The following is a 16,826-nucleotide window of genomic DNA, read 5'->3' on the forward strand; positions in this document are numbered from 1 at the left end:
TTTATAAGTGTTGTCATACAATGTAGAGTGTGTTAAAGGTGTTTTGTTTTAAGAGTCAGGCAGCTCGTCTTTGTTTGGATTCTGCGTTTTATTATGACAACACAGATATTCACAGTTAATTGTTGTAACAAAAAGTAATGAATTCACAAAAAACAATGTCTTATCAAAACACAAATATCTATATATGCAAATGAAAATTAAAAAATATTGTTTCTATATAGTGTTGTTATTAGTACATTTCTTGTTCTTGTCAATTTAAACACACAGATTTCTTAGTATTTTAAAAAGAAATGCTACATAATAATCTCTGGATCAGATTTTTTTAACCAAACTGATATCTTTAAGGTCAGCGTAAAAGTTCACATGTCAGTCAGGATGTCATGGTTTTAAGGCACTTGGTCCATTCACATTAAAAAAAAGTTCTTACATAAAATCAAATTCAGTCATATGTGGAAAAATACACTACTTTTTTTTAACAACAGTAGATTTTTTTTTAAGGCTCATTCTAAGGAAACGATAGGATTTTGATTTAAGTTTGCTGCGCTATGGTACATAACTCTAGCAAATTTCATGGTGCGTTGGCTGTGCGTCTTCATGATTCACAGGCTATATTATTGTATGTGTGTGCATACCAGCTGGATGGACTTACAGTGTGTTCATATGAAGTACTCATAACAGCAAAAAGAACATATTTTCAACTATCACATTAACAGGGTAAGAAAGCTGCTCAAACTTATTTTGCTTACAATGGAGCAGAATGTTAGGAATTACCCCAATTCTTGCAAAAATAATAAAAGCAAAGCCACAAGTCTATCCAGATGTTGACACCGGCAAACAGAGACTAGGAAATGCAATTTAAAGCTTTAGAAAAAAGTTACATCTCAACTCTATACAAGTTAACGATTGGCTAACAGGTAGATATGGTACAGAAAATGTTGCAGACTGTAGAAAGCCTGCAACAATTTGTGTAAATGGTCAAGCATTCGTTCTCTGTACAGTAATTATAAGATACTCTATGATATTTTGAGGAGGGACTTGGGTTGGGAGTTGGAAGGTCGCCGATTCAAGTCTCAGTGTGGACCAAGTCTGAAAATTGGTCTGGTTGCTGGAGAGGGACCAGTTGTCGACCTGAGCACTGCCAATGTGCAACCCTGTCTCCAACTCGTGAGTGCTTGCTAAGGGCAGCCCCCTCACTCTGACATCTTTCCATTAGTTCATGTGTATTTCAACCAGTGTGTGTAAAAGTGTTGATGATTAATTTTTTATTAATTCTTTTTTTTAAATTTGCATTTTGTATTGGGTGTAGACAAAAGTCCTCAAAAAAAATAAAAATCTTTGTATATAATGTCTGTCCAACCATTGTCCTCGAACTGTTGACAATTAAGTCCCTGTACACTTAGAAAAACTTGTCTCTTCCCGTCTTGTTAAAAAATGTGCATTCTCCTTAGATGAAAAATGTAGATAGTTGGATCATCTGACTACTTGTGGTTCCCTCAAAGATCTTTACAGGTACATTGTGAATACAGTTTTTTGTACTTGATAGAAATGGTGGCAAAATCTATGAAAACTAGACCCTCATTGTAATAAATCAACATTTGGTTGTTGGATTTTTGCACATTCAGTTTTCCCATTAAGGCTAAGGGTTCATTCAGTCTTTAGGGGGTGGGTGGGTTGAAGTGGAGGGTAATGCTTCCTTACCAACATTTGGTCAATAACCGTCTGACATTCCCATCTTCCTTCTGTCAGACACGGCCACAATGCATCCGTTCTCCTTTTCCACAGCATTTACCACATTGACAAAAAATTGGGAGCTGCCCAGCTTGTGTCCGAGAGCTATAAGGCCATCCTTCACAGACTGAGGACATACACAAACAGTGAACATTACCACTTCTCCTTTCATACTTTAGATTGCAAAATGGTAAATTAAATGTGACTTTTTAGGATTATGTCCCGTTAATCTCCATCAGAATCCATTAACATAATGTTATTCATTAGAGTGTAGTAAATTTCAATGTCACTGATGAACAGTTAGGATGAAAACAACAGCAACTCACCTTATCAAACTTCTCAACACTCTTGTATTTCTCAAAATTTAGATTATTCTTAGAGTCAATAAAGACTATAGGTGCAGAAATGGCATCTGTGAGATTCATTCCCAACCACAGGCGATTTATAATAGACTGTAACAAAAAAAGAGAATCATGTAAGGAAAATAAATTAGATAGATAGATAGATAGATAGATAGATAGATAGATAGATAGATAGATAGATAGATAGATAGATAGATAGATAGATAGATAGATAGATAGATAGATAGATAGATAGATAGATAGATAGATAGATAGATAGATAGATAGATAGATAGATAGATAAGTTTGTAAGCCTATAATTATTTAATTACTTTTTCACATAATACTTCTGGATCGAGAGTAATATTGCACTATATGGGTAGTTGATGAAGCAGGAAGAGTCTGCTGATTCAGACTAATAACTAAAACAACCTTGTTTCAATTGCAAAATATCTAACTGCATCCATCAGCTATGCAGACTGCGCACTCTCATGTTATCGGAGTCCATTAAATCAGCAGTGGTATTGATTAAGTCCAGACAGATGGGCTAGTATAGGCAGATTTAATCACATACTGAAAAGCGCAACTTGTAAGAGGCTTTAACATTTTAAGGCAAAAAAGAGTCAAATCAACAACAACGCAGCACCTGAACTCTGTGAATTAATTGTTCTTAAATCTTAATAAATAAATTAGATAGATAGATAGATAGATAGATAGATAGATAGATAGATAGATAGATAGATAGATAGATAGATAGATAGATAGATAGATAGATAGATAGATAGATAGATAGATAGATAGATAGATAGATAGATAGTTGAGTCATTAAAGTGCTCAGCAAGATAAAGGAACAGTGATTAGCAATAAGTATTCAAACAATAAGGTGGTCAATATGCATTAAAGTGTCCAACTGGAGGCTGACTCTGAGGTCAGTAGTGCAGATAAGAAGTGACAAAAAAGTAAGATAAAAATGAGTCCAGGATTCACTGTGTGCGTCTTCCCTGAATAACAAGAATCTGTCATTGAAGTTCCAAACAGAGTTTAGTTTAGTTACCAAGGCAACTGCTGAGGTAATCATACTCCCGCCTGATCCACCAATCACAATGAGACCTCCAGACTTTGACTCCAGTATTACGGGCGTCATTGAGGAAGGAGGCTGCTCACCTGTGACAACAATTACAGAATAATACATCACACTGAAAAAAGACGACATCAATACATGAACTAGTGTCTTTGAATCTTTGTCTTTGAAATGTTGGGTCATTTTACTGCTGTCACCTTCTGTCACTGTGTCTGCTCTCCCACAAAAGTCAGACAGCTCATTGTTGAGGACGATACCTGTACGTGGAGAGTAAACGGCCCCTCCAAACCTTCAAAACACAACAGACGAGTCTGAACAAGAACCATATGGTTTGATATAAAAACTATTTTCCTGAAAAGGCGTCCTGCTTACAAATGGTTTATTGTGCTGGTGGCGGAGACAGCCAGTCCATCTTCATCCAGCACAGACACATGAGTCGTCCCAAAGTGATCAGGTGAAGGTTTGACGTTGGAGTAGTAAGAGTAGTCATGGGTGCGGTTTGAAAAAATCATCTCCAGGACGCTATTAATGAAGGCAGGATCAATCAAATGATCGGCATTCTGAAAAAAAAAATCAACATGAGACTGCAAAACAGCATAGACGTTTCTTTGAAACATGAAAAGTGTTAATCAGGATTTTTAAACATAGCAGTTGTTTGATGCCATGTTAGCCATTTCCCTCCTTCTTTCTCTTCCCTCTTTTAGAGAAGCTTCAAATTTAACACATACAAGAGGGTAGAAGCAACTTGTAGCAAGAAAGCCTTTTAAGCATATTTCCAAAAATGTACTTTTCCCCAAACCCCCTGGGTACCTGTTGTAAGTTGCATTTTGTAATAAAACAATCTGCATTGATTGATTAATTGTTTGTAGGTCCAATATGTATCTGGTTGTATGTCAAACCAATAAAAGCAGCGGAAGGATGTTTAAAATCAGCATACACAGAAAACTAGTAAAAAAAAAGGGATGAAGTAATTCTTTAAAATGATAACCTTTGGGTCATTAAAGGCAGGATCTCGAATGTTTCTCTTTTGCCCATTTGCAAATTTGGCTGCCTCTATAAAACGATGATATGTCTGAATCTTCTGGTCACCAAGAAAGGAGTTTGGAGTCAAAGAAAACCCTGAAAAAAAATGACAGAAGCTATTTCACTATTCACATATTTAGTGGGAAAATTGCTATAATTTAACTTTATGGGATCATCAAACCTTCCAGGACTTTGAGAATGAAGGCCAGCAGGGCGCCCCCAGCAGGTGGTGGAGCAATGTGCAGCTTAGAGTCCCCCAGAGGAACTGTCCAAGCGTCCTGCACCCGAACCCGGAAGGACTCCAGATCCTCAATTTCCATCGTTCCACCTGGTTGAAACGTGTATCATTTAAAAAGAGCAAAACCATCTCTCAACACCCCCATCTTACCCATCTTTGATATCATTGCACTAACCTGCATCTTTTATGTCACGGATTAAGTCTTGTCCTATCTTGCCTGTGTAGAAGGCATTAGCTCCTTGTGCTGCAATCATTTCCATGCTTTCTGAAAGTTTGGGAAACTTAAGCATGTCTCCTTTCCTCAAAACAGTTTTGTTCTTGTTGCAGAAAACGTCACTGGGAAAACAGATGCATGTGAAATAACATTTGAATCACATTGAATCACAGGATCACTCAGCAGATTGAGAAATACTCGTACTGCTCATTTATGAACTCCTGAACGAATGGGAGAACTTCAGAGTGACATTAACTTGATGTAAATCTTGATATGTTTCACATTCATCCCATGTGCTTAATTAAATGTATCATTGTAAACACTCATTCAGAATGTTAATGTATGGAAAATCTACATTTTTAAGGTTTGCACTTTTGTTATGTCTGAGTCAGTACTTCATCTACCTGAAATCGTATGATAACAACAACGGTATGCAGCCTGTTGCTTTTAGAAAACAGATGGTGGTCATCAGGGTGAGACTATTATGCAACACTCAAATTATCAGTGCTCTTATAAAGCAACCATCCAATGAGTTAAAACGCAATTTTGTAGGAGAGCCTTTTACGCCTGGTTCTCTACCCTGACACACGTCTGAAAAGGAACACACCACTGAACATTTTTTAATCGTCAGTCTCAGATGCCTTACCAGAGGGAGGATTTTTCCACGCGATTTTTTGCAATAGGGATAGATAGGAGTTCCCCCAGGAATGGAGGCAGAGGGATGCCCTCCCTTGCCAGTTTTATCGTCGGCTCAAACAGTTTGGCCCAGGGCAGCCTCCCATACTGTTTGTGGACGGCTTCATAGCCCCGCAGCTCGCCGGGAACACCTATCCACTGTGTGCCTGGATCATACGGGAGGGGAAGAGTGCAGCAATCAAGAAATGATGGAAACAACAACCAGAAATCTGGCTGGAATATGAAGAGTAGCAAAAGATGACTAGTGAGATGATTTAAACTCCTATGACAAGTTTTTAACTGGCTATGAAACAGATTGAGAATAATGCTGGTGAGTCCTTATGACCCACAATGACAGAAGAGATCATCAGTATAAAGACGATTTGTAATGGTTCAGTTTCATGTTTGACAGTGCTGCTCGGGGGTAAGTATCAGACAAAGTTATGAATAGCATTCTGACAAAAGAGCCTTTTTACATGTATTATATTTCACAGAGACTGTATATAAAAATGGACAGCTCGACTAAGACTCCTTTTGATGAACAAGATAACGTCTGAGTATCCCCGTTACGGCCACAGTGAAACAGCTTCGTTAATCAATTTAAAGCAAAAACTCACAGTTATAGAAACTCAACAGCTCTTGTGTTGGTGTGTGTCATGTTTTCCGCGTTTTACTTTGCTAATCCCAGGCATTCAGTGTCATTAAAAGAGCTGTCAATTATGGCTTAAACACCATTAAATAGCATCAATAACCAACAAAAAAAGATGTCTGACAATAACTATCATGAGGACACTGGGTTTGAGTAAAATGGAGGAGGCAGGGTTAATGATCTGTATCTCTACCATGATGTGCTCTATTAAGGGGAGCTCTAAATCTGCTGGTTTCACTCTCAGATGTGAGTTTATTACTATATATTTTGACATTACAATCTTCTATCATTCAATAACGTTTTTTATATTCCCCGGATGGGTCTCTCGGATTGTGTACACCATATTGAGTATAAAAATGTGCTATGTTAACAAACCTGCCCTTCCGAGCCTTGACCGTTAATGGGAACTATGAAAGCAATATTCATGTTGCCAAAATAAACCAGGATGATAATATTGAAAAATATTGCATTGCACAAATAAGAAATCTTTAACACAAGAATCTGTACAAGTTGTGGACAGTTCTGCCTACCTGTGGTCATTCTGAAAGTGGTTGGACAATCATCCAACAGGTTACTTTTAAAAGACTTTGGGACCGTCTCTCTGAAGTTGTAGACTTTCACTTTGCCTGTAAAAAGATTAAAAAAATAATAAAATTACAATGATTTTCACAGTTAAGAATAATGAATATTATGTATGGCACCTTTCTAAACCCAGATGAGGTTACCAAATGCTTTACAACAACACAAATGTAAAAACAGCTGAAATTGATAGTCATGAATAATTAAAAAGAAATATGTCTGTTTTTACAGAAATAAATTAATGCCAATAAAGGGGAGATTTTTTTTTAAACCAAAAAGCAACCCAATACATATAAAAACAGAGCACAAAGACCTGCTCAAAGATACTGAGATCAAAAACTTAACATTATGGATTTAAATAATAATCATCATCATCATCATCAAACAAATGAGAGGACCTACCTGTTTTTTCTCTAATTGTGAATATAGACCCTCCTCCAATCCCCATGCTCTGAGGATTGATTACAGATGTGCACAGAAGTGCTGCAATGGCGCCATCTACTGCTGAACCTCCCTCCTGCAGCACGTTCCTGTAAAACAGACTTTTATGATTGGATTTATGGGAACACACATTCAGTCATGAAACTATTCAGCAAGCTCAGACTCTCATCTGCAAATTTATTTTACAGCTGTGTGACAGAGTCTGAGATGAGTATCAGTCTAACAGGAACCACGTCTACTCCACATGCTGATGCTTCAGACTTCAGGAAAACATACCAGGAAGTCGCTGGCCAAGGTAGAGCCTTATAAAGGCATGATTCTCAAGGATAACTTGGAAATGTCAAACTCCTTAGTTTAATTAGGTATATCCAACATAATTATGCAACACAACAGAACCTGTAAGCTTGATTCTGAACAGTTTCCAGGGTTTCTGAATGGATCTTTTCAACTAAGAGGCTGGCACAGAGTCAGAGGCATTCAGAGAAGAAGAAGGAGTGTGAATGTTTGGGCTCAGTTAAGGTCAGGCCTACTCAAGGCTTTTGTATTTTGGTGGTTTAACTGAGAAAAAGAGGCAGACACAGAAGACTGACTGATCCAAATTGAATTAGATGAATTAAATTAGGAGTCTCATGTGGACTGATTAACAAGAACAACAAATACAGTGGTTGCAATGACAGTTTAATGTCATTATGAAGATATAGGAAATGTATGTAATCTGTGAATGGCAGTTTGTGTACTGAGTTTCAATATTGAAAAGAGGTTGTATAAAAGAATCAGGTTATTTAATCCATGTGATCTGCTTGTTTCCTTGCTTTTTTAATACAATAAAATACAGTTTTGTGCATTAACTTGGTTGGGAAAAAGGCAAGACTGTCTCCAGACAGACTGTTAAGTCTCAAAATATTAAATACAATGGTTAATAATTTCTTTTAATAATTTGAAGAAAAGATAGATTTAAATCTAACATGATTTTCTTACAGGTTATAACTGAAGCTTAAACACAGTGTTTTTACGGTCTATTTATTTGACCAGAGTATATTTTTTACATGTGAAGATGTTCTTTAACACTTAACCTTGTTGTTTCACTATATATATCACAATTTGTTTCACAATTGTCCTTTAAAGACGCTTCCAGATGAGCATGTTGCCTGATACTTCACAAAGCTCATTGTCTTCGTTGTGAGGAAATGGACCTGAGACAGATCTGGGCAGAGCACAGGAAAATAAAGAAAAACTGTCTGCACCTGAATACAAAAGCCGGAAGAGCTACATGCACATTCCTGTAAAAAATAGAGTCCCACTGATGAGAGATTAATGGAGTTCACTATGTGGCTGGCACAGAACAATAACTGCATCAAAGAGACAGGAAAGTCCATTCACTCCCCATCAAAAAGATAAACATCAGCGAGTGTGTTGGGAAATCTTACTATCATGTCAAACAAATGAGAGTGGCTATACATCAACAAGAGGTGAGGAGAATCACAGCCTGTCTGCACACACTTCGGCAGGTATTATCGCGTTCTTCAAACAGAGCCTATCCAATCTCTTAAACAGCTTATCCCATTCAATTCAGCTTTTTATCTCTGCCACATGAACAGATAGCCCACAGAGTCCTGAATAACTTAAGACTAAAGTTGAAAGTGTCGAGAGAAATATTTCATCTTATTCGGCACAAACTTCTCCCAATTATATCAAACTGTTTTCAATGTAAAACAAAAAAGTGTTCATTAAAGTGCCTTACCTGCCGATCCGTGAGCACTGAAGAGAATCTGCAGCCACAGCCGCGTGCTTGAAACTACCTCTGGGACATCCTCTGTCCACAAACGTGAAGATGCAGAAACAGACGAGAGCAATGGTGCTAATTAAACATGCCAAGATAAAGCAGCACACCAGCCAGGGCTTGTATTTAGCCATTAAACTTTCTTTGGCGGAAACTGTGCGCGCAAGGAACCTGAAGCAGCGCTGAGTGAGTACACACGCACTATACTCAAAGATTAACCTACTCCTCATTGAGGGGTGTGCTAATCCAAAACTTTATCCCTCCCTCCTCCAGGAGCCTGCATACTGGTCTAAAGTGAAAGTTGAGATTTACTGGAAGCAGTTAACAGAAAACTCCAAACACATTAGTTTCGTTATTTTATCTCATGCCTTCATCCGCCTGGCTTTAAACCCACAGTACCAGTCACATTAGTCATTACTGACTTTGTTTTTAGAACATGGACAAAAAGAGGCATTTTTCTGCGGTTTTTATTGACTTGTCAACATCTTTGATCATGGTCTTCTCATTGGGTTTGACTCCACTACTTGTAAATGGTTTCTACCTTTTGGATTACAGTTAGCAATGGCTGGAAAAAGTTAGATATCAAAGTTTCTGTTAACAAAAGTTGTTCCACAGGGATCGGTTCTGGGCCCTGACTTATTTACCATTTATATAAATAATATTGCCTCCCATATAACTGACAGTAACATTAACCTGAATGCAGATGGCATTATCTTGTTTTTTTTTAATTATTGCTAATTCTGTACAGAAACCTCAGAAATCATTATAACATCCTTCACAATGCACATACTGTATATCAGCCTTAAAATTGTAGCAACAAAAGAAAATTCATGTTTTTTCCCTTGGCCATAGATGTAATGTATCTTTTGACATGAAGGTATCCACATGGGATGGATTTAATATTAAAAGAGTAACAGTGTACAAATAATTCTGCTTGATAAAACACAATTTGAATATCATATTGACATCCTCATCAGCAAGCTTAGTCGGGAACAAGAACCTTCCTTTAATTGAGGCAGCCTTTCCATCAGTCTTAGATTATGGTGATAAAATCTACAGACATGCTTCTGCTTCCCTCTGCTCTTAAATCTATAGCCGGAAACCCTTATACTGTAACAGCACATTGAAATGATGCACTGGACCCTAGCCTGCTGTTCCTACTAATGCTTCAAGTCCCACAGGTTCACACTGAATTAGGAATCTGCTCTTTGCCTCATTGCTCCAAACATGGATAGTCTTAAGATTGATGAACTAATTTCTGTGAAACAAATAGAGTCAATAATTTGTAATCTTTTCCCCTCAGTGTTTTTCTAAAAACAGTGTTGGTTTTGTATGTTTTTAACTGTTTCAATCAATGTAGGCTAATTATGCATCTTTGTCTCTCGACATCATCATCGATGAGAGAAACCTCAATGATTTTTGAGGTTTGGTGGTGGTGGTGATGATTGTAATGACCTTATCTACCGAGAAGGCTACATTCTGCTTTACAACCTCCCTTCAAGATTTAAATAATAACCTCTCTTTCTAGCCCCTACATCACGGGAAATCCAAATTTTTTTTACTTTTGACTTAAAATATTCACATTAAAACGATGAAAAATGAGTATGATGTTAAACCCTCTTCAGACAACATGGGGGAGTGCTCATTTGAGAGGTGAACCGGATGTGAGTTACACTCTTGTGCAACTTTAATAAATGATGTTGCGTTTACCCTCCTTTGTTTATTTATCCACAATGTTTACACTTTCTAACCGAGAAGCATCTGGAAAAACAGCCTGTTTCCCCCTTAAGAATCATTGCAGTTAGCCTACTGGATGTGATCCCTCTTAGAGCCGTTTGAATATTCCAGTTTTTTTACTTTAGTGAAAAGGGAGAGCCAAAATGTGTATTCTTTGGGCAAAAATGCTTTTATTCTGCTTGATGACCTGAGCTTCAGTTGTTAAGTTTGAGACAGTTTTAGTTTGAGAGTACTACACCGTATTTGTAAAAGTTTGCCAATAAAGTTTTGTGTGACTATATGAATGTTGTTTAACTTCATGGCTGCTGATTTTTGACCAAAGTAGTACAAAACATCTAAGTTTTCTTATTTTTCAAGGTGTTACCTTTTATAATCATTTATAAGTGGTCTAGCTTTTTAAACTGCCTAAAGGTGATTCTGGGTTTTATTGTATGTATAGGCTAGTCTTGCCCTAATAACCGAAGTTACAGTTGAAGCCACAGTGCTCTGCTTAGGAAAATAATGACCCTTTCCTACACAAATTATCCATATGATCATGTTTAACAGAGATCACTAAATAAAGAATTCAGAGCTCAGGTTTTGCTTTAACAAGAAAACATTATTTTGGGTCTAACTAAAGAATCATTTAAGGGTTTATGAGGTAGAAGTTTAAAAAAAAACCATCAGGAGCTGTTCCACTAAACACATCTGTGTCAAACAAACCTCTGAATAAGTTAACAACTTTTAATAACAGTTTGAAACTGCAACAACACCTGCTGTAAACATACACACTCAAAAGTGGTTCTAATCGTATCCATAGAGTTTCTTAAAAATTGCTTTTTAATTTGATTTGATATTACAGAAACATAATTCATTGTCATCGGATATTTCAGCTCCAAAAGCCTCTAAAAAGTAAAAATAATTACAACATCACACAATTGTGTCAAAGGTCCAAAAGGAAAAACAAATACAGTACATCTGAACACAAGATTTCTTTGTAGTGGTTTTATGTGACAGAGCGTGTCGATCCCCCAGATGTGGCCATTCAACTCATTGTGCACTGGAACTCCTGCCAATGCATCCTTCTCCAAGCAGTTTGACTCATTCAACTTTAGCTATAAATCAGTCAAAATACAGTTGACTCAGTGAAGTGGGCAACAAGACTGAACAAGTGTGCTGACATAATACAAGGTCTGTCAGCAAGGAGGGAGTCAAGCGAATCTGATCACCCATTCAAAAATTGCACAATGCAAAATGGAATGGAAATAGGTACTATGTGATAAATCTGGCACCAATCTTGCTTTATCTAGGTCAACCATTTGTCTTAATGTGTTAATATTTATAATATATAAAGCATCACTTGTTTCAGTCAAAAGACACCCCGGCTTTCCTGTATGTTTTTTTAGGGCTGCCCTCTGAAACATACTTGTAATTTGGGGCTGCGCAAATCAAAATTGCTTCATATTTACTTAATTTAGTGCACACATAACACATTTGTGTATGGTAAATAAAATCTAACTAGAGCATTGATGTTTATGTAAATTAACTTTATTGGATGCAAATATGTGATATGGATATATTGCTTTTTTACCTTGAAATAAATTGATTGCTTGTTTACATTGATTCCTATGGCCAACAAACATTTCACCACCAGAGGGAGACAGTGTGTATATTTTAAATGCATGTGAAGCAAGATAATAATAAAGTATTTAATTGAAAAAGGGTTTAATTAAGAAGTTCTATGAGGTGGTAATTTAAACTATGTCAGAAAAGCAAATTAAACTTTAAAGGATGATGCAGCTCTCAGTGAAAAAGGAGCAGATCAAGGACAGCATGTCTCTCTGAAATCAGCAATAGGCCTGTAAAATATAGTTGCTGAAATAGATCATAAAATGACCATACCATATCTTCATACATTAAGCAAACATGCAATGTTGAAGTGATGGCTTTTCTAACAGCACTACAGTCAGTATGTCCTCCCTCTAAATTTCAATTCCAGTCCTGATTGGTCTGCATTTGTTTTGACCGGGGAGAAAATATCCGGTTTCAAGGCACCCCCACACAGCCGTTCTGGACACCCCTCATTTTTTTTAGACATAAGACCAATTATCTTGGCAAACCAACTCATGTTCAGCGATGGAAATGGTCAAGAGAACAAGCTGGTTCAGATATAACTGATTATACCCGACCTGAATATCCTTAGCACTGAGGGAAATGAAATGGCTCAAACAGGACAGAATTACAAAAGCTGAATTTAAAGTTGTAATGAGGGTGTAGGTTAAGGGGGATTATGGGATCGCTTTAGGATTTTGAGGTGGACTCCAGTCATTTCTGTGCTGTGGGACCAACTCAACAGAGCACCAGTTTGTGAGATAACAAAGTTAGAATTTAAACGAGAGAGCTCCCATTTCATAATCCTTTGGACAAACTCGTGACATTGTACCTGATATAATTCAAGGCATACTAGAGGAGTAGTACAAGACCTGGAAGTATGAACCCGAGCCAGAAAACATGCTCATGTTTATATCAATACATTCGCTCGGATTGAGACCCAAATACTTTTTCTTCACTTTAACTAGAGTGAAAGCCTAAGGCACGTCTCGAATAATCCCATAGTGTTGCATCATTCAGTTCTTTTTCAAACAGGAAGTCAAAGCTAAAATACTGAATGCTTAAAACCACCAACCATACATTAAGTATACACTGCATTGAGTGACATGCTCTTATCCTTCTTTTTATAGACTCTAACCTTTTTATTCTCAGGAAATATGATTGCTGACACTTGTCTTTGTAAATGTGTAGTTTGTATCATCTAATTGCTATCATGCACTAAAGTGTACTTTGAAGCTTGATAAGTGACTTTTATGTCACTTTTTGCTCTGAGGCTCAGACACAAAAGTATTTTCATTTCCCTTAGTCACCCCGGAAGAACAGAAAGACAGAGACAGAATGTTTAAGAAAAGCTCTGGAAAGATGGTACGGTACGTTCAAGGTAATTTGGAGAGTCACTTATGTCACAGATAATGCACCATCTCAGAGAAATGCAGTGCTAGCATGGCAGAGATGTGCATCTGCAACTAATGCTAAAAAGACACGTACAACATTAACAAATGGACAAAGAAACTGACCTTTTTTGTTTTTGCAAAATAATGCATTTTATTTGTAGAGGACTTTACATTAGAGAATATCAAAGTGCTACAGATGTTATTTCACAAAATATAGAGGTTTGGATTTGGAATCTAGTCAACAATGTGTTCTTGAAATCAACTAGGAGGTGGAGGTGGAAGACCTCTGGTCCAACCTTTGGGATTGTGATGAATTTTAAACTATTTTGGTAAATTTGAGTAAAAGTGCAAGTGTGTATCTTCTACTTCAGTCTGCTGATTTTGCACGGCATAAACTATAACATGTAAGAGCTAAAGCGGATAGTTCAACTAAATCGGATATTTATAAGTACCTTTGTTGTTGCAGAAGTCTTTACTACAGTACTTTTACCTGCCACATTTCAAGTGAAACACCCCTGCTGTGTCTGGCAACAGTAACACTGATTGAACAGCACCATGTCTACATTTACTCTAATGAAACCATTAATGGAGTGGGTGGAAACTAAGTAGTTTAAGCTCAAAGGAATTAACGCACTTCTCATACAGCGGTGGCTGATTGAAAGTAAGCACATAAGAAAATGACCATATCCTTAAAGTACCTCATTTAGGGAGTTAGTCTCAGAATGCACACTTTGTTGTTGAGAATTAACAAGTCGAGAATGTCTTATAGGAAAACACAGGTATGTTAAGAGACAAGTGATGTGTAAAGTGGCCATCAGTATTAACGAAACCCATTCATACAAACTAATACACCACTGATGAAGCATTGGGAGCAATTTGAGGTTCTGTTGATGTTTCCTGTTCTAGGACATATCAACATGTGGCTGTGGGAGCTGGGGATTGAACCCTTGACCTTCCGGTTGATAGATAACCAACTCTGCCACTGAGCCAAAAAGCCCTGTCCATATTGGGAATATACCACCAGCTCTGCATATTAGAAGACCTGATGAAGCAGAGTACAGGTTCCAGGTCTATTTGGCCAATGTTTTGTGGAGGAGGCGGTTGATGTATTTAGGATGCAATCAGCAGAGAAGAAGAAACAGAAAACTGCTTTTGACTGCAGGTCTCCAACAAAATAAAGCAGAGGTGGATCTACCTGGTTTGACCAGGGCATCAAGACATTTCCAAATGCTAAAATAGTATATTGTTATTCTTTTCCAAGAACACAATAAGCCTGTGTAATGTAAACTTGACAACTATTGGCAGGCGTAATTGGCATGCATCATTAGAGTATCCCTGTGGAAAGTTTATGAGCTTGAATTCACATGTTCGCAAACACTTAATGAACTTAATATGTACAGTAGAGCTTCCTGGCACAGTTTGCCGATAGGACTCACAAATAACATCATGCATGGGTTCATAACTGTAGTGTCAAAAATGGTCCAAGCTGACCTTCTAGCATATCCATAAATCATCCTTAACAAAAACAATGTGGACCAGAAAGTGCATTGAGGAAATGAGACACATTAAACAATTTAAGTACTCTTATGGCAACTTATTTTGTTGGTTTTTATTGAACTAGTTATTATCTATGTATGTTGGAAGAATCTGGACACACAAATGTCATTTGATATATTCTATTTTTAGGTTCAATTAGGTCATAAATTATTGATAGAAAAGTTTTTCTCTTAGGACTAGAGCAAACTGATCCAGAGCTAAGCTTAATGGAAACTGACTGACTTAATAAAAGGGCTTTTAAATAAATTGTACATTGGTTGATTGGATCAAACAGTTTATTATCCTATCAGTCCATCGATGCCAGCAATGTCCTTTCATCTGAACTTGAAACTTGAGTTTTTGCACAAACAAGTTTCTAGTATCATGCTGTCATGTCCTTCAGAAAGTGATCATTAGATGAGTGGACAAAATGTTTGGATGATTCAGATGACGGGGCTCTTTCTTCACCTCGTCGGCCCCAAGCTGCTGCGTGGTTAATTATTTACTCTGCTGATGAATCTTTCAGCGATACCAAACTGCGCCAGGGGACGAGGTTAATAGGGATGCAAGATGTGATCAAGGATAGAGTTACAGTCAGGGAATTATTCAGGATTGAAAATAAAAAAACATGACCTCATGTCATTGCAAAAGTACAGCACAGGTCAGCTTTGTTTTCCAAATGTTTTGATTATCAAAACACAATGAATTCATTTAGTGACGTTTTGTATTTTAATCTCAGGCCATCATTAGGACAGTTTTCAAAAGTTTTCGAAATTAAAAAATATCCAAAAAATATTGCACACATTATGCTTTTTTTTTATCTTGATACTTGTTTTTCTGTATATTTAGAACTGTCTGCCGTTGCTGTCTTTTTCATTTTATTACTTCATTGTCTGAACAGCAGCACAATGTCCACTCACTTGTAGCACATACAGTCAAGTCCTCTTGAACTAAAGCTGTTTTAGCCTTTTTGTGTGTCATTTTTTACCCCTGTCATCAAACATAGACCAGTGTTTTATTCAGTGAATATTCAGTAGCGCTGCTTATGAGCCCCAAGCAGCAGCTGTGTGCGTGATAACACTTGTCATGAAAGTTAGCTTGGCCATCTGACCTGCAGAGGCTTGCTAATGTGGGGGTTGGAGGGACTATAGAGAATCAAAAAGTTACATAGCCCCCCAACAAATAAACAATTACACACACACAAAAGCTAAACTGATCCCCCCCAACAAAAAATAAATAAATTCTCAGAAATGATATTTTGGGTTGTTTGTCTTTTTTGAATACAGTTCTGTTATTACTGCGCGTTACATTTTCCCGTTGTTTTTTTTTTACTCTCCTCGTCTCTACAGACAAAAAATGGGCCATATTGAACCCTGAGGCTTGTACGGCCCCTGCTGCAGCCCAGTGTTCACAAAAAGGGAGAGCGAGAGCAAGTAGTTGGTGTATGAAGGGCAACTTAAAAAAGGAAGTGCTAGACATTTAAAATGAAGAATAATAAATTGTTTAACACTGTCAAAATCACCCTCCCCTCAGTACAGGCCAGGATTCTTTCCTTTTTAAAACTCCTATATCTAAATCCAATGAATCACCTGATTCTAAAACAGTGTTGTGGAGTCTGTTTGGCACTACGAAAATTAATGTATAGTCTTAAACATTAGCTCAATGACTTCTACAAAATTTGGCGCCTCTTTTTATGCTTTCTTGAAAGTGAATTTGTGTATCACAAGCCTTGATTGCCATCATACATTTGTGTGTTTTTAATATTCTACATAAATTGTGTCACTAAAGTAAAGTTTGTGCATTGTTGGTTAACCATGCTC

General features: G+C 37.2%; 1 protein-coding gene across 1 annotated transcript; it reads right to left on the reverse strand.

Annotated features, from left to right (window-relative positions):
• Nucleotides 1–69: 69 nt before the first annotated feature.
• ggt5b (gamma-glutamyltransferase 5b) lies at nucleotides 70–9,010 on the reverse strand. Its single transcript, XM_079363869.1, has 12 exons — nucleotides 8,711–9,010; nucleotides 6,931–7,058; nucleotides 6,480–6,575; nucleotides 5,272–5,467; nucleotides 4,587–4,747; nucleotides 4,355–4,501; nucleotides 4,139–4,269; nucleotides 3,523–3,710; nucleotides 3,348–3,439; nucleotides 3,124–3,233; nucleotides 2,055–2,180; nucleotides 70–1,855 (listed from the first exon to the last, which is right to left on the reverse strand). Exons 1-12 carry the CDS (start codon nucleotides 8,977–8,979, stop codon nucleotides 1,709–1,711), a joined length of 1,791 nt encoding a protein of 596 aa, XP_079219995.1. The 5' UTR covers nucleotides 8,980–9,010; the 3' UTR covers nucleotides 70–1,708.
• Between the last annotated feature and the right edge of the window lie 7,816 nt (nucleotides 9,011–16,826).

This window comes from Symphodus melops (assembly GCF_947650265.1).
Source record: "Symphodus melops genome assembly, chromosome: 16".
Taxonomy (NCBI): Eukaryota; Metazoa; Chordata; class Actinopteri; order Labriformes; family Labridae; genus Symphodus; species Symphodus melops.

Coding starts and splice junctions, on each gene's coding strand:
- ggt5b (XM_079363869.1), bottom strand. CDS start 8,979: ATGAGGAGTAGGTTAATCTTTGAGTATAGTGCGTGTGTACTCACTCAG. Junction 6,576..6,930: donor CACAATTAGAGAAAAAACAG/GTAGGTCCTCTC, acceptor ATCTTTTTACAG/GCAAAGTGAAAGTCTACAAC. Junction 4,748..5,271: donor GTGGAAAAATCCTCCCTCTG/GTAAGGCATCTG, acceptor CTGTTTTCCCAG/TGACGTTTTCTGCAACAAGA.